Consider the following 18,383-nt stretch of genomic DNA (forward strand, 5'->3'; position numbering starts at 1 on the left):
CAAATATCCTTTATAGCAAACCTAATAAGTACAATATAGAAATGAATATAATCATGCGTAAAGTCAACGTAGTTTGAAATTGATTCATAAAAAGATAATGGATTTTTTTAAACGCTATAATGCAAACAAAATTTAAGTATTAGATGAAAAAAGATAATTTTGAGTTTTAATTTAACCATTCAAAAAAATTGAATGCAAGTGACGTTCGAAGAATACGGCGCTAAAAGAAGGAGACCCGGATGCTCCGAGAAAAAAACAAAAATAAATTTTTGAATAAGCTAAATAACATTCAAAATCCTCTTTTCCAATTTATTTGACATGCATTTATTTGGCGAACTTTGAATTTAAAGTTTCAAGCCAAATTTTTCACGCTTGGTCTAACTAAGTTTTTTTTTATCTGGTATTTTCTACCGTTAATCGGTTAAAAACCCTGAGGCTATATTTGGTAGTCGGGATAAAATTCATGATAGGATAAATTTTATCCTATCTTGTGTTTGGTGCCTACCCAAGATATGATAAAGTCAGATATAGGAGGGATATAGCCCGGATAAAATTATCTCATGGGGGAAATGGGATAAAGGTAGATAAGAATTATAATATTCATAATATAAAATTTATTTTTCTCTAATAACAAACTTGTTAAATTAATAAAATTAAAATAATGTTTGAATATAAATAATATTTGATTTTTAATATAAAAAATTGAAAATAATAAACAAATAAAATAATTTGTTTTTTATTTGTTCTTATTTTTATTTATATATTTAAATTTCTTTCTATCTTATGATATAAATTTCATATATATAAATAAATACATTTAGTATTCATATTTATTACATATTTTAGGTATATTATAATAGTTTACTATTTAATAAAATTTATTAGAGAATGATGGAGGGGAAAAAAGAAATAAAAAAAGAAAATAATTAAAAAAGAGAGGGAAAAATAAGAAAAAATAAGAAAATAAAAATGAAGTAGGTAAGAGTGTCATGAGAGATTTTTGTCATCTCAATATGTGCAATTTTTAGGTCTATTTACATTGATATGACATTCATAGCAAATAATAGACATGATAAGATATGAAAATATCCAACTTTATTACTACAATTCATCAAACAGTTGATAGGATATAGCAAATCTCTTGGATTTCATATCTTATCTTATCCTATCCAGTCCAGTCCTGACTAGAAATCCAGATGACCAAACACAGTCTGGTAGTCTATACATATATGTACAGTATCTCCAACCAAAGAAAAAAAAGCATATAATCAACACGATGCCCCCACAAAACGCAAACCCTCTTATTAATATAATTAAGGAAAAATAAAAAAAAATGATCAATGAATTTGGCCCAATGAATAATATGGTCTTATGAACTTTTAGTTTATTCAATGTAGTCTCCTAAACTTTTAATTTGTTCAATGCGGTTCCTGAAATTTATCCCAATATGCAATATCGTCCATGAACTTTTAAATTTTTCAATCTGGTTCCTGGATTTTTTATACATATTCAATTAGTCATTGAATTATATGAAAATGTTTAATATTATCCTTGAATTGAAATTAATGAAAGGGCAATATTGAACATTTTTATATAATTCAGGAATTAAATTGAATATGTACCAAAATTTCAGGGATCATATTGAACAAATAAAAAATTGGGTTAATACCACGAAAAACCCTAAACTGGTACACTTGTGACACATTTACCCAAAACTATTTTTTTGACCATAAAAAACCCCAAACCGGTACACGTGACAATTTTACCCGAACTATTTTTTTGACCATCAAAAGCTATACATCGTGACAATTTTACCTGAACTTACCACAAAAAATCCCAAACTGGTACATATGTGACAATTTTACCCTGAATTAAAATTTTAATATTATTTTTTATTTTTTTCGATTTTTTATTTTTTTTATTTTTTTTCCTTTTATTTTTTTTTCTTTATCTTCAACCTCTGGCAAGTCGCCGGTCCAGCGACCGGCCAGAGGCGAAAGCCGGCGAGGGCCGCCCTCGCCGGCGTCGGGCGAGGGCCGTCCTCGCCAGATCCGGCAAGGGCGACCCTCACCGGTATCGGGTGAGGGCTGCCCTCGCCTGCGTCGGGTGAGGGCCGCCCTCGCCGGCGTCGAGCGAGGGCCGTCCTCGCCAGATCCGGCGAGGGCGACCCTCGCCAGTATCGAGCGAGGGCGACCCTCGCTGCGTCGGGCGAGGTTGCCCTCGTCGCGGCTGCGGGCGAGGGCGTCCTCGCCCGCCCGGGCGAGGCGACCCTCGCCCGACTCAAGCGAGGGCGACCCTCGCCTGCGTAGAGGCGAAGAGGCTGTCCTCGCCGGCTTCGGCGAGGCGGCCCTCGCTTGGGCGGGCGAGGACGGCCCTCGCTGAAGTCGGGCGAGGGCGGCCTCGCTAAATCCGGGCGAGGGTCGCCCTTGCCGAGTCGAGCGAGGCGGCCTCGCGCCGGGCCGCCGAGGGCGGCCCTCGCCGGCGGCTGCCAGGGCGACCCTCGCCGGCTTCCGCCTGCGGCGGTCACGGACCGGCGACCGGCCGAGGTTGAAGTGAAGAAAAAAAAAAAGAAAAGAAAAGAAAAAAGAAAAAATTCAAAAAAATAAAAAATAATATTAAAAATTAGTTGAGGTAAAATTGTCACATGTGTACCAGTTTGAGGTTTTTTGTGGTATGTTCAGGGTAAAATTGTCACAGGTATACCAGTTTGGGGTTTTTTATGATCAAAAAAATAGTTTGGGGTAAATGTGTCACAAGTGTACCAGTTTAGGGTTTTTCGTGGTATTAACCCTAAAAAATTTAGGGACATTGTACATTGGGTAAAGTTCAAAGATCACATTGAACAAATTGAAAATTTATGGACAACATTGCACATTAAGCGAAAGTTCAAAAATTATTTGTGTTATTATCCCTTAATAGAGCTAATAAGTTTTGAGCACGCATAGGGGATAACTTTTTTTTTTGTTTTTTTGTCAACAGAGTCTTTTTGAGCTCAACCTACTTCTATCCTTGTGCACAGTTTTTAGAAGATTTACTAGATGTTTTAGTTTCATATGAGCCTACTGATCATGTGAGCCCGGGGGAAACCGCGTGATCTTACCGCTCATATCAACTGACCTTATGAGCACTTGTATTTTGCAAGTGTCTTGCAAGTGTCACTATGTATTTTATTGGAAAAATGACTCAAATGATCTCTAAATTTTAACTTGTGTAATGTGATCCATGAACTTTTAAATTATTCAATGTGGTCCCAAACTTTAACCAAATGTGCAATGTGATCTTTAAACTTTTAAATTGTTCCTTATGGTCATTGAACTTTTGAAACATATTCACTTTAATCCCTTAACTATATGAAAATGTTCAATGTTATCTCTGTATCATGTTCAATTTAATTCTTTAACTATATGAAAATGTTCAATATTGTCTCTGTACTTGAATTAAATAGAAAGATAACATTGAACATTCTCATATAATTCATGGACTAAATTGGGCATGTATCAAAAGTTCACAAATCACGTTAAATAAATTAAAAATTTAGATGCCACATTGACCTTGAGTAACCGGACTTTACATCGAGTTAAAATTCTAGAACCATTTATGTCATTATTTATATTTTATTCCACTGCCCCTTCCTGCAGCGGGCCCATGACCGCCGCAGTCCGCCGCCACCCCCGCACCGCAAAATCATCCCCTCGGTCGTCCCTCTCCAGCGGCGATGCTCGCCGGACCCAATCGCGCCCCACCCCCCGCCGCCGCCGCCGCCGCCGCCGCCGACGACGACGAACCTAAATGAGGAAGTATCCTCACCCTTCTCCACTTCTCATGGTTCCTCTCCCCAATGCCCCCTCTCTCCCCTCCCAAGCCTCTCAGCCGCTTCCTGTCCCGTCCAAACCCGAGAAAACGACCCGCCCACGACCCGGGCCTTCCCTGCCTCGCCCGCCCCCTCCTTGACCTCTGCTCTCGAGGCCGACTCGCCGACGCCGACGCCGTCGGCTCCCTCCGCCGGCTGGCCCTCGGAGGCGTTCGCTTGCCCTCCCAAGTCCTCGCCCGCTTGATCCGCCAATGCGGCGCCGCCGGGTCCCTCAAGCAAGGGAAGCACGTGCACCTGCACCTGAAGCTCACTGGGCTGAAGCGGCCCGGCACGTTCTTGGCCAACCGTCTGATCGAAATGTACTTCAGATGCAATGACGAGGTGGCTGCGCGCAAGGTGTTCGACGAAATGCCGGCGAGGAACGTGTACTCGTGGAACAACATGCTCTCTGGGTATGCCCGGTTGGGTAGGATGAACTCGGCGAGGAGGCTGTTTGAGAAAATGCCGGAGAGGGATGTCGTGTCGTGGAATACCATGGTGATGGGGTATGTGCGGTGTGGTTGTTGTGATGAGGCAGTGAGGCTTTATAGAGAGTTGAGGAGGTCGGGGATCGAGTGCAGCGAGTTTAGTTTTGCAGGCATTTTGACTCTTTGTGTGAAGTTGAAAGATTTGTGCCTTAGCAAGCAGATTCATGGGCAGGTCTTGGTTTCTGGCTACTCATCCAATGCGGTTATCGTGAGCACTGTAGTCGATGCGTATGCAAAGTGCGGGGAGATGAGTGACGCACGGAGAGCATTTGATGGCATGCGAGTGAAAGATATTCTTGCTTGGACCACATTGGTCTCTGGATATGCCAAATGGGGCGACATGGAGGCTGCTATGGGAATATTTGATCAGATGCCTGAAAAGAACGCAGTTTCTTGGACTGCTTTAATTGCTGGATATGCTAGAAATGGTTTGGGTGATATCGCGCTTAAGTCATTTTCAGAAATGATGAGACTTCACCTTAAACCTGACCAATTCACTTTCAGTAGCAGCCTGTGTGCTTGTGCTAGCATGGCCTCATTGAACCAGGGTAAACAAATCCATGGCTTCTTAATAAGGACTTACTTTAAGCCCAATACAATAGTTGTCTGTTCTCTCATTGACATGTATTCTAAATGTGGTCTTCTGAGTTCTGCTAGGCTGGTTTTTGATCTTGTGGGAGATAAGAATAATGTGGTTTTGTGGAACACAATGATATCTGCCTTAGCGCAGCATGGCCAGGGTAAAGGTGCGATAGAGATGTTTGATGACATGATCAGGTTGGGCATTAAGCCAGATAAGATCACTTTACTTGTCATTGTCAATGCTTGCAGTCATTCCGGTCTTCCAAAGGAAGGACTGCAGTTGTTTGATTCCATCACACACGATCATGGAATTTCTCCAGATCAGGAACATTATGCATGCATGATTGATCTCTTGGGGCGAGCTGGTCTGTTCGACGAGGTAATTAACCGCATCCGTATGATGCCTTTTCCACCGGATGAGCAGATATGGAATGCCTTGCTCTGTGTGTGTAAGATACACTGCAATTTGGCTTTAGGAAAAGAAGCAGCCGAACACCTGCTTGAGCTGCAACCGAGCTCTCCTGAAGCTTACATATTTCTTTCAAGCGTCTATGCATCACTTGGGAAGTGGAAATTGGTAGAGGAAGTTAGAAAACTTATGCATGATAGATGTGTAACGAAAGATCAAGCTGTCAGTTGGATAGAAACTGACAGTAAGGTGCATTCTTTCTCCATTGCAGATGACTCGCATCCTTCAAAAGAAGAAATATGTTCGATGTTGGATCAGATTGCTATCCAGATGGAAGAAAACAAGTTACGACTCGATACTCAATAGTCACCGTATGTAACCTCAATTCTCAGACATCTCGGAGTCAATCAGGGAAGATGATACTTTGGTTGGAAAGATCAACCTGCAAATTTTGTTCTCTTGAGCTAGGTCAGGGAAGATCATAATCTGGTTGGAGATTATCAACCTGTAAATTTTGTGCTCGACTTAGGTGAAGGCCTACAACACCAACATCAATTCTTTTGATGCTAAAGAGCTAGATAGTTTCGAGTAAACTTGTAGTATCAACAAAGTTTTGACCGGCTGCTGAAGACTTTTGTGCTTCAGGTCATCTTCATTTACCTCCCTTTGTTATTGTACTTCAAATTAGAAATGACAAGATTTTCTGGGTTTATTTTTGAGAATCCATCCGGTCACCAAACTCCTTATGCAGTCTTTAAAATCTTCTCTTTGTGTTGGTCCTCGACAACCATAACATGAGTGATGACTTACACTGTGTAATGACTATTCTTATGGTAAATGAGATGGGAGTGATACTTGTACTGTGAATTCCCCATTGAGATGCCAAACAAAGTTTCCCTCCTGCCCTACCTGGACATGAATCATGGCTAACAGTTTCGAATGTGATTATGTGGTCGGTAGCACGTGATTCATGTACTAATGGTTTGCTTTGATGGTCGATCAACGAGAACTATGATGTTAGTTCAAGCTCCTAGTTGCCATCCATCGCTTTCATGTCACAGGCGGAAATATGGGGATGCTCTTGGTCTATGCGTCCCCTGCCTCGTTCCACATATGCAAAGGAGACTGTTAAGCAATCCAGTACATCGTACATGCATAGGCCACAAAAGTGTTCGGCGCAATTACCTCCTATTCGACATAGGTTGATTCGGAGCAGTACCTTAAACTACTTGAAACTAGAGTAAACCAGAGATTGTCGGCAACGGCGATGGAAGTTGGTACAGTTCTTCTGTGACGTGTACCTTCTGCATCGTATGAAGCCCTGCCGCTTGCCTCCAACGAATCGATGTAAGGAAAGTTACACGCTGATCAGACGTCGAGTCTACAGGATCATGATGTCTGTATAGTAAAACTGGGACAATGTTTGCTCTTAAATTCGTTGCATGACCCTTGGCTTTATATATGTATTTCCTAAGTAGTAACTTAGGGAATAGAAATGAGAGGTCGAAATTTTCTACTTCTCTATTTCTGGAATAAAAACATAAATAAAAATTCTTCTCATTGTTCACTCCCTTTCTCTCATGAGCGATCTCCTTCTCTCATGGCCGACGCAGATATGGACAATTTTTAATAATACTTTTATTTTTTTTTCGAATATTTTTGCTATTCCTTTTTTCTTCTCTTTTCCTTCTTTATTTTTTCTTTTTCCCTCCGCTGGCCATCATTGGGCCTTGTTGATGGCTGACAACCACCGGCCTCAGGCAAGGGCAAAATTAAAAAGTTTAGAACTGAATTAACAAAAAATCAATAGGTTTAGGATAATTTTCCCCCTATTTCGTTCTTTTGCATGCTTCCCTGCTTCATTTTGGGGATTATTCCCGAATATACTAAATCTAGGGTTACGTTGGCGTGTTACCCGGAATTTATGTATAAAAACTTTACTTATATAAATATTAATCGATACATGACATTTTGAATAAATAAACATTTAAATGAATATATGAGATGCTCAATACCGTAGATATATATATTTTTAATGTCACGATATGTTTTTTCCTTGCATTATATATCCAAAATATTCTTTTCTACATGGATTGAAAAAATTTATTACCTAAATCAAATGAAGTTACGAATAGGATGACGAAATGGTGCATAAGGGGTTATGAAGATATTTAATGAGATCATGAACGGGAGAGATGAAGAGGAGAAACTCTCTAAAATTGCCAATTAAGCAAAATGACAAAGGGGATTTGGCTTTTCTGATGAATGATCATGTCCGTTTTCTTTTACCAGACCAAAAAAAAAAAAAAGAATCGTGATCAATGAGCCTTTTTTTCATGACGATCACATCAACCAAAGTATCAACCTTGCAGCGCCTAGAGAATCAGGGATCTTCTTGGATTCTAGATCTGTGGGAGTTTATAAAAATCGATTTTCTAAGATTTGGAAACAAATGAGTTTTCCAAATTGGTTCTATGAATGTGGTTCGGCGACTTGCTTGGTTCATTATCGGACCGGCTCACAGCGTCGGGCCATTTCGTCTAGTCATTCCTTTTTATGAAGTACATTTAGCATTCATCTCTATCTTAGAGTATTAGCAACCCTGGGAGTTATTCATAAATGCCTAGATGTTCTTTGTAACTCTGTGATCGGACATTCACATAGAAAGATCTGAGAGGAAAAGCAAAGCCATGCACAACCACATCACCTTTTCTGGTGTGTCTGTTCTAGCCGCTTCACTATCGTTCATCATCCTTTTCTTGACCAAATAGCACTTCCTAACCTTCATTAGAAGAGCCATCATGGACTACCCTTTTCCCTAACCTTCACTACCAAGTAGTGAATCGATTTCTTGTTTTCACTTATACGGAAATTAAAGAGGATAGACAATCCTATTACTTCAAGATTATAATAGAAACTCTTCAACTTGCAACGTATCTTTAAAGTTATAAAAATTAAGGTCACAGCTTCATTTATATCATTTTTTTCTATTTGTCCAGTGATCGATGCGTGCAATAGATTCGAAAGACGGAACTTGAGCCAAATATTCAAAGCAAAATACATAATGCAAAAATGTGTAGACACCTAATTTTGGTTTAGGGTTTGACCGAAAGTCAACCTCATACAAAAAATTGATTGAAGGGTATAATGGGGTTGTGATCTTGCTCCGCGAGAATTTTTCCAACCACGACTTAAATTGATCAAATCAAATGACCAGATCGCTAGACGTCACGACTTTTAATTGGAACCGTCCGATCTCGAGGGAATTGGGAAAATCCCGATTTTGGTAGAGCGGGTGATGAGATCACCAAGATATGGTCATGGGCTTTCCAACGCTCTGAAAATCACTTCCATTCGAGTTTTCTCAATGGAAATATTGGAACTTTTTACCTTGGCCGTACATTTTGCCCGATTTTTGGAAATCCACGGTCCCAACACTTTTTCTGTAATCGGTCACATTTTCTAGAAAGTGCATGTCGCAAGCTTTCCGAGGGCGCAAAAATCGGATCAATTGGCTGTCCGATTGAAAAGTTGTGATTAGTTAAAGTTTTGGTCAAAATTCAAGAAAAATATATTTTCAAATTTTTTCATAAAATGACGAAGTCATCGCCGCCACCGTCGGCGATGGTCGATTGGTCAGCAGCCACCACACGTCACTTGCAACATTGACCCGGCGCGGCGACGACGAGGGCCCGCACGAGGACACACGGGCCCGGGCCGTGGCCTACCCGGGTAGGCAACGCGCACGCTACCGCCCGGACTTAGGCCGTTCCCAAGCCCAAGCCGCGCTGAAACGAGCTGTTCAATATCCGCCTTCTTCCTCCTCCCTTGTGCATCATGGTTTTGGGCGCATTTCACATCATTTGTTTGCCTTATGGCATGCACATTTCCCTTATGAAGTGCATCGTTTTCCTTTCGAGGCTAGATCTGCTTTTAAAATAAGCTTCAAATTTCTCATTTTTGTGAAAGGTTTGATTCCTCTCTTGCTCATTCTTGGAAAATTTATTTCGAGCTTATTACTAACTTGTTTTCTCTTAATTCCCGAGGGAATCCCGGTGAGCGAGGAAGATCCGAGGAGCGCGAGGAATGCCAGACGACCGGGTAAAGTCTGAAACCCTCTTTTGTTTCGGATCAGCTGTTGCAAAGCTAAAATTAGCCTTGGAATTTGAGTTGTATACTTGTTATATTGTCGGTTTAGAAAAATTAATTTTAATGAAAAATAGATCGTCATTCTGTTGAAATATATGGATCTATAGGAAACCCTTTTTAAATAGGATTAATACTATGAAAAACTCCAAATTGGTACACTTATAACAAATTTACCCAAAACTAATTTTTTGACCACAAAAAACCCTAAACCGGTACATCTATGACAAATTTTCCCTCTGTTAGTTTTCGTTAAATTTTACCGTCAAACTGCTAAGTTCGATAACATGTGGCAGTTGACGGGTGTACCAGTTTGGGGTTTTACCTACTAGTTTGTGATTTTTCGTGGTATTAATCCAATTTAACGGAAATTAACGGATCGTAAATTTATTACTTGTATACCAATTTGGGGTTTTTCGTGATATTACTCCTTTTGAATAAGCCGAACTTTTGAAAAAAAAAACTTAGGTTTTGGTACCGAGATGATCGAGGAGGGATAGAGTCGGGTTATTGAGGCTCCATATGTGTGGCTGCTTTTATATGTATATGTAGAAAAATATAAATTTGAATTTGATTTGACCAAACCGGCTCTATCATTTCAAAATTGCATTCACATTTTGAAATTATGTCGTGAAATGAAAATCGTGAATTTGAATGCTTTGCACGCTGTCTGAATATGACTGGATTTGATTTCATATATCGATTGCAATTAAACAATGATGTATACCATGTTGATTAATTATGAACATTGATAATAAAATTAGGCCATGTGCATGAATAAATATGTAAAAATGCATGACGCTCTGACTCACACGCTGCCTTGTAATCGTATGGTGATTTCATGGATTAGGGCTCTATTTATTTCGCGAAAAATGTGATTTGAAAAATATTTTCCAGGAAATATGACAATATTTTTTGGTTTTTGATTGAAATTTGAAAATGAACTGAAAAATATTTTCCGTCATTTGATATGGAAAATATGATTAATAATAGATATACACTATTCAGACACTAATAAATTGTGCATGAGCAGCCAGAGAATTGGGTATGGGCACTAGAGTCTCAGGTCTGGCCTCGGTGGACCCCGTCCAAGCGTCAGGATCAAAGCACAGGCACCTGGGTCTCGGGCTTAGCCTCGATAGACCCGAGCTCGGGCACCGGGGTCTCGAGCCTAGCCTCGATGGACCCGGGCCCAGGTGCTAAGGCATCAGGTGGGAGCACTAGAGCTTCAGGCCCGGCCTCGATGGACCTGGACAAGGGCGCTGGGGATCCGAGCACCGAATTCAGGGTCACGAGCCTAGCCTCGAAGACCTGCGCCCAGGCATTGAAGGCCTGATCCTGGACGTCGGCAACCTAGAATTAGTGTTGGAGCTTCCGCACCCAAGTGTAGAATCTCAAATCAAGCGCCAATATTTAGTCATATTTTGAAAAATGATTTTCGATTTTTTAAAGAGTAAATCATTTTTCGTAAATTAAAAGCATAGGTTGTCTGTTGATTAGGACAATATTTTCCATTGACTCATTTGTTTTTAAGCGAACCAAATGCCAGAAAATGAGGAGAATTTTTTTCTGGAAAATGTTTTTCACGAAACAAGCTGAGCCTAGATTACATATTATACAGGCTGATGTGATGTTTTGAAATTGCACGTTGTTAGATAATGCACGCTGATATTGAACATTAAATATCAGGGTTGAATTTGTCCCCATTCATCAATACACGTAGTGCATGAATTTGACAATGGATGCATCCCCAGTGTTCTGACATACACGAGGTGTGTGTCCTTTTTACATGTCGGACTGGATGAGTCCTCGTTGTCTTGATACACACAAGATGTGTTGTCTGTCGTTTTCATGTTGGACATATTGGAGCGGATTCCTCTCTATTGTTTTGATTTAGCATTTAGACTATATACATGAGGTCTATACGTTGTGCATGTTGTTTGGACTGCATTCATCCCTTGGTTTTTTTAGGGTAATTCAAATAACTCATTGATTGCTAATTGAACCTCGGACCTAGATATTTAGTTTTTGCACATCAGTTGACCCCTAGGTGATTAGTTGATTTCCTTCTAACACTTAGGATTTCAGGTTCCTAATCGATCTAGAAATTATTGGTGGCTACTCCTATAATGTTTTGAGATTGGAATCGCAGTAGCGCACCCCAACCTAGGGTGGGGAAGACTCTAGGCCATAGACCATGAGAAGGGTTTATCCAAATCACGGCGTCTTTTGTTTACTTTCTATATCCTTCGATTTTCAATTCCAGAAGCAAAACTTTCGTCTCTTAGGAAAACTCGTCGGGGTCCATTGTCCCGCCAGTGCAATGGAGGACCGACTGGCGAGACGCTACACAACACTATCTATAATGATTCGATCTGACGAGGGCAGGGAGTGGTCGCCGGGGCCAGAGGGTCTGGACAAGAAGCGGCTCCTAGCAGGCTTTTAGGATGGTGAAGGGGCAGGAATGAACCAAATTGTGCACCGAACAGGAGAAGAGCGATCCTGATATATATATATATATATATATATATATATATATATATATATATATATATATATGAAAACTGGAATTAACTCATAAAGGCGCCTTTTGACGTAACGGTAAGCCTTGCTTTGAAACTCTAAAGTTAAGCGAGTCCATGCTAGAGCACTACTAGGATGAGTGACCTTTTGGGAAAGTACCTGCTTATATGCTAATGAACAAAACTGTGAGACTTGATATGGGACGAGTCAAAGCGGACAATATCTCGAATGAGTTAAATTCAGGGTGTCACACTATTTATAAAAACGGGTTACCTTTTTGGGGTGATTTGTCCTTTTTGTGAAACAAAGGACTTGTCGCGACCTAAAATTTCTCTCAGGCTAATGGATTGTTAAGACTAAGCCTAACTCGGGCCCTCCCAAGCCCTACCAATTCGCAACTTAGGGTTTAAATTTTTAACATACAAAAGTTTTCATGCTTGGAATCGCCACTAATCTATTTGTGGTAGGTTGATTAGAAACCTAAATAAAACATAGGGAGATATGTTTTATTCCTACGAACCAGAGATTCTAAGCCCGGGGACTTGATTACGCTAGATCTGGTCTAACGCCCTTTCGGTACCTTTTTCTTTTCAAAAATATTTTGGCAGGCAGTTTGGATCCATTTCAACTTAGTTACTAACATGTGAGGTGTTCATGCAAGTGCGCAAACCACCAATTTAACACCCAGAAAGCATTAAATAAATTGCAAGTTTGGAAGAATTACTTACCTGGAAGCAACGTAAGCATCTGCATTATTAGCTAGAAAATCACATTGACACCCTAATATGATTTCTAATTAACAAGCAATTCACTCAATTTCTTTTTTTTTGGATTTTCACTTATTTAAATGAAATCTAGCCTATATGCAATGACATGCGAAAATGACATGCGATTAATGCAACCTAGCATGCAAACTATATGTCGTGCGACGACGTGACCTATTTCTAATGACAGGACGAATGATTATTTTTGGTATTTTCTCAATTTAAATTCGGAATAATAAAAATGCCTAAATTAACATGCAAACTATGATGACTTAATCTACCCTAGCATGATTTCTTTTTAGGATTTTTGTTAAAATTCGAAATAATAAAATAACCTGAATAATCTATTAAGATTAGAATATTACTTAATTTAAACTAGGAAATAAATTATCTCAAGTCCTAATTTAAATTAAATAACTACTCTATCTTCTAGATATATTTAGGATTCCTAGACATGCAAAAACTCTAATTCAAATCTAATTAATATTTTTTGAATTTTCTGTTTATTTGAAAAAGGAAAGCAATTAAATAAACAAGGATAGCAACCACATTCAAAACGTCCACGCGATCCGCCATATTTGTTTCAAACTCGGATTAAGCACAAAAATCAAACTATCGGTCATATCTATAGGGTTATAGATATCGACGGAAAGCCGATTATTCAAATTTGGAAAGCGGATAAAAATCATTATCGTACCCAAGTGGTTATGGATAGGATAATAATTTTCCGTATCGCCGCGTATCGAACCTTAGGGATAAGGTCGGATAGTCGTCCAGATACGTTGCTAAATTAGGAAGTTTTCCTAATTTTGAATATTTAAAAATGTTGCGGATATATCGAACATTATCCTAAGATCTCTAAATATCCACATGATATTCACGAAATATTCAAACACCCGAAAACTAGGAAATTAAATAAATATTCGGATAATCTTACCTAATTGGCGGATAACTTCCAAATTTGAATCGTCTCAAGATCGGACTCGGGATCGCGGATCAGGGCCAATGGCGGGTGACCGACAATGACCAGCACGGCTAGCCATGGTGGTGGTTCACGGTGGTTATGGCTCGACGGGGGAGTGCTCGACCAAAAGAACCTGCAAAAAGAACTAAAAAACAATCGCCGAGGAAACTTGCTATGTCGCCAGTATTGCGGTGTTGGTATGGGTTCACGGATTTGTGGATGTTGACATTGCTTGCTCCAACCGAAGTCTTCAATTGCAACTTCCCTTTTGGTTGTCTTTTCTTTTGTCTTGTAGCTGTGAAGAAATCTTACTCTGTGAAACTGCACTCACGAACGTCACCACTGGATCACCATCTTCAATCTTCCAGGGCACCACAATATTTCTTCTTTGGCTCCCACTTACGATTTTTCTCTTTCTATTCCTTTGCGTATCACCCACGAATCACACAAAGGCTGATTGGCGGCTCTTCAAGGCTGAAGCGCTGCGGCAAAGGATGCTCGACGATGTTCAGCGATGCAGCGGCTTCTCGGCTTCGTTAGGCAGCGGCCAGTGCAGCAAGGACGTTGGCGCAGCGGCAGTGCCGGTGTGACGCCGGGGACGGCACCGGTGGCGAAACAGTGGCGGCAACTCACGGCCACAGGTCTGGCCGTGAGCAAAGGGCGCGGCGTGAGGCGGCACGGGCTTGAACGCGACACGGGCACTCGCGATAGCGATTGGTGCGGCGGCGGCGTGGCACGTGCGGCCGTCTTCTCCTCTCACTCTTACTCTCGCTCACGTGTGTCTCTCTTGCTCTCAGAAATTGTGTTCTTTGAAAAATTATGAGAGCCCCCCTGATTATGACGCATAACGACATATTTATATCGCAACCCTAGGTTAATTAACCGGGCTTCCTAGTCTTAATGGGCTTAGGCTTTGGCTTAGATTTTAATTTAATTTAAATGGGCTGAATTAATTAAGGATAATGGGCTGAATTAAGCTCAAATTAAAACAACCGAGCCCGTTTGACTTGTAATTCCCGGCCCTTGCATTCCAAGCGAGCCGAGTCTCGTTCGATGAAATTTTAAGCTCATTCGCCACTGCCAATCTGATGCAAAAAATGCAATTAAATTAAATGGACCTCAATTATATGTTTATGCAATTTAAATATTTTTGTTTAGGGGTTAAAAATTTAATCCCTAATTTTCTATGCAAATTACACTAAATGATACGCCAAAATTTAGTTGTCAACAGCTGCCCCTCTTTGAAGGTGAGCTCGTAGAGGTTGCATTCAAAGACTAAATGATACCTAAATTTCAACCATGCAAATGCAATGAATGTTGTTTTTGTCGGGATTATGAGTCCCATTTTAAAATGCATTAAGAAATGATGCATGCTAACATGAGTGGAAAACATACCTGGAATTACTTACCTGACAGGAGTGAGATAGCGCAATTCGAGGCACGACTCGGACTTTGTATGTTGTTTGGCAAATGTCTGGGCTCATTTCCATAGGTATTGCCTGATATACGTTGATGAACTTCGGCGATCTGCAGTTAAATCAAAACACACGAAGAAAGCTCGACGTATCCAATCATCATCTGGATTCGTGAGAACAGTTCCGATCTTTATCAACTACCTATACATCTCCATAGGTGTTTGCAAAGATTTGGCCGCTTCACTTATACCTGCTCATAAGTGAATTGCGGGGAGAACTTTTGAAGTCAAGAGGATATTCCGACCTTTACATATACCTGCTCATATGCAAAGATTTGGCCGCCTCACTTATACCTGCTCATAAGCGAGTAGCGGGGGAACACCTGGGGTTGAAAGAATATTCCGACCTTTACATATACCTGCTCATATGCAAGGTTTTGGCCACTTCACCTATACCTGCTCATAGGCGAGTAGCGGGGGAATACCTGAGATTTGGGGAGAATTCCGACCTTTACATATACCTGCTCATATGCAAAGATTTGGCCGCCTCACCTATACCTGCTCATAGGCGAGTAGCGGGGGAATACCTGAGATTTGGGGAGAATTCCGACCTTCACATATACCTGCTCATATGCAAAGATTTGGCCGCCTCACCTATACCTGCTCATAGGTGAGTAACGGGGGAATCTTCTCGAGATTGTATGAAAATCTGTGATTTGGTGAACAAAGGGGCCAGCCCAAGTGTTCAAGGGTTCCTTGACAAAGTACCTGGATATCATCAGAGGTACCTGAAAAAGCTTGATCAATAGACACCTAAACATCATCAAAGGCATCTAGAGATCGCAAAAATGATCAAATGTGGGTCCTGACGATTGCTCGAACAGGTTAGGGACACCTAGATAGTCATAGACATCCTAGGGATAGAGATATACGTACCTGGCGATATCTCCAACTCTGAAGGTGTGTCTCCTGTTAGACACGGATTTAAGTAACATGTAATATGCATTCGCACACTGTCAAGAACACATGTACACATGCACTATGATTTTCAACTGATTTTCATGTACGATGGTTTTGTCAAATCGGTATTACAAACTCCGCTGGGGAACAATCATGACAAGACAATCCGAACTTACAAGTGGGTGTCTTGAAAATGCCGAATGAGGGACTTCCAATCTAAAAGGGCTTTCTTTCATTCTCATTGAAAAAGGCTGATTTATGAGAATCACTCCATCTCACCTTCATCATGTGGACAAGGGTCCGAGTATTCTCGCAAGCGGTACGACCTTACCAATCTGAGAGGTCTTTGTCAGGACCGTAACATGGGCTTGGTCAATGGCTTAGCAAAAAGGGGACTCTTTGAGTCAAGGCTATTGAAAGAACAATATTCCGCAATCATCTCTGGGTTTACAAGTCAAGAACCCTGCAAAACGAGATAGAAATGGACTTGCTCGCACTTCTTCGAGCTAAGCTTATAAACATCTGAATCCTTCGTTAGTTCAAGTGCCCTAATCTGAAGAGACTTTACAAGGGACGTAACGTAGGCTAGGCTCATGGGTTGAGAAATGAATAGATCATTAGGCTCAAAATGTGTATAATTGGGGTGAATAAGTTGGTGATCATCTTGGCAATGTCACCGGTCTTCTTGTTCATTCTTGGGAGTTGTCTTTTCAACGAATGCTTCATTGGGCTTGAATTCACCACTTCTTTAAATTTGTAGGACTATGACTATCCCACTGGGGATGATTTTGATACACTTATCTTTCATCATTGGGCATTGGCCTTGCTTTTACCAGGCACACTGCTCTTTCTTGCCCACTGAACTCTTTTTTTTTTTTTTACACTTGACATACGCTGTTTACAATGCATATGTTGGCCAACTATACTCTGACTGAATGATTCAACATTAGACTTCCAGGGGTAATTGCCTTCGATTGACATTCTGAATATGCTGCTCGGCGGTGACAACTTTTACCTTGCCCTAATGTGGGGGATGATCACCAACTGGTTTTAAGAAACGAATTTGCAGGCTCAATTGGGCTTAGCAAAGGATAAAGTGTGTATAGGATAGAGAAAGAAATGCTCTTCGTCATCCTAAGGCACTTGAATTTCGTGTGAATTCATCTGAAAAAACAACACTCGAAGATTGATGCAAGTGAGAGCAAGAAAATTTCTACTCATTTTTCACCTTATAATGCTGATTTACCTCCAGTTTGCCCCAATGTGGGGTAATTCTTGACAGGGGTAATTTGAAAGAATTTCTCCAAGTGTTTAGGCTCAAAGTGGCAAAACAATAGATAACCTGTAGTGTTTGGGATAGAGAAATGAACCGCCTCTCGTCATTTCGGTTGCCGTACCTTTTGTGAGATAACCCTTTACCTTACAGACATGAAATTTTTCCGCTCAACTCACTGGGGATTAGTGCATGGGACTATGTATAGGATAGGGCTTGCCTTCCATCATCCCGATGTACCTCATTCGACACATTCAAGTCATTCCATGTGAGTTATCAGATTGTCTAAATAGACTTCTCCTTTGAAGTCAATGATACTGATCGACAAAATAACCATGCAGAAATTAAAGCCAATGCAAACATCTTAACTTGAAATTGGTTGAAACCATTTATTCATCAGTGAAATGTTTGCAATTCAAAGGTATAAAGCCAAACACTGGAAACTTTTGCTGCAGAATGTCAGGTTTTATCAAGGATAATACATCTTTACAGCATCAGAATTAACAGGATTGGAGAACTCACGACCATCCATTTCTGCGAAAATCGGGGCACCTCAGGAAGCACCTTTTTAACCACATATGGACCAATGTAGTTTGGGGCAAATTTTCCTCCAGGAACAGGGAAAGGCGGCAGTACCTTCCTTAGGACTAGGTCATTTACCTCGAAGTGTCTTGGACGCACCTTTTGGTTGAAGGATCTAGCTATCCTCTACTGATAGGTTTGACCGTGGCAAATGGCTTTCAATCGCTTCTCATCTATTAGGTTCAACTGATCATGCCTTTGTTGCATCCATTCCGCCTCGGATAACTCCACCTGAGACAAGACTCGCAGGGAAGGGATCTCTACTTCGACGGGCAGGACTGCTTCCATGCCATACACTAAGGAAAAAGGTGTCGCCCCAACAGAGGTTCGGATGGAAGTCCGATACGCCATTAGTGCAAATGGCAACCTTTCATGCCAGTCACGATAGTTTTCAGCCGTTTTGGCCAGGATCTTCTTGATGTTCTTGT

General features: G+C 40.7%; 1 protein-coding gene across 2 annotated transcripts; it reads left to right on the plus strand.

The window, feature by feature from the left end:
* The first annotated feature begins 3,640 nt into the window (after window positions 1–3,640).
* On the plus strand, window positions 3,641–6,051 carry LOC115665463 (pentatricopeptide repeat-containing protein At2g21090). Of its 2 annotated transcripts, XM_056309042.1 has the most exons (2): window positions 3,641–5,299; window positions 5,601–6,051. In XM_056309042.1, the coding sequence occupies exons 1-2, from the start codon at window positions 3,839–3,841 to the stop codon at window positions 5,706–5,708; spliced, it is 1,569 nt and encodes a 522-aa protein (XP_056165017.1). In that variant the 5' UTR covers window positions 3,641–3,838; the 3' UTR covers window positions 5,709–6,051. The 2 variants fall into 2 exon arrangements, with proteins under 2 accessions (XP_056165017.1, XP_030443203.1); XM_030587343.2 differs by having other exon boundaries at window positions 3,641–6,051.
* Window positions 6,052–18,383: the final 12,332 nt, after the last annotated feature.

The sequence above is a fragment of the Syzygium oleosum genome, unplaced genomic scaffold (genome assembly GCF_021117445.2).
Source record: "Syzygium oleosum isolate NSW1041296 unplaced genomic scaffold, Sole_v2.1 Sole_v2.02, whole genome shotgun sequence".
Taxonomy (NCBI): Eukaryota; Viridiplantae; Streptophyta; class Magnoliopsida; order Myrtales; family Myrtaceae; genus Syzygium; species Syzygium oleosum.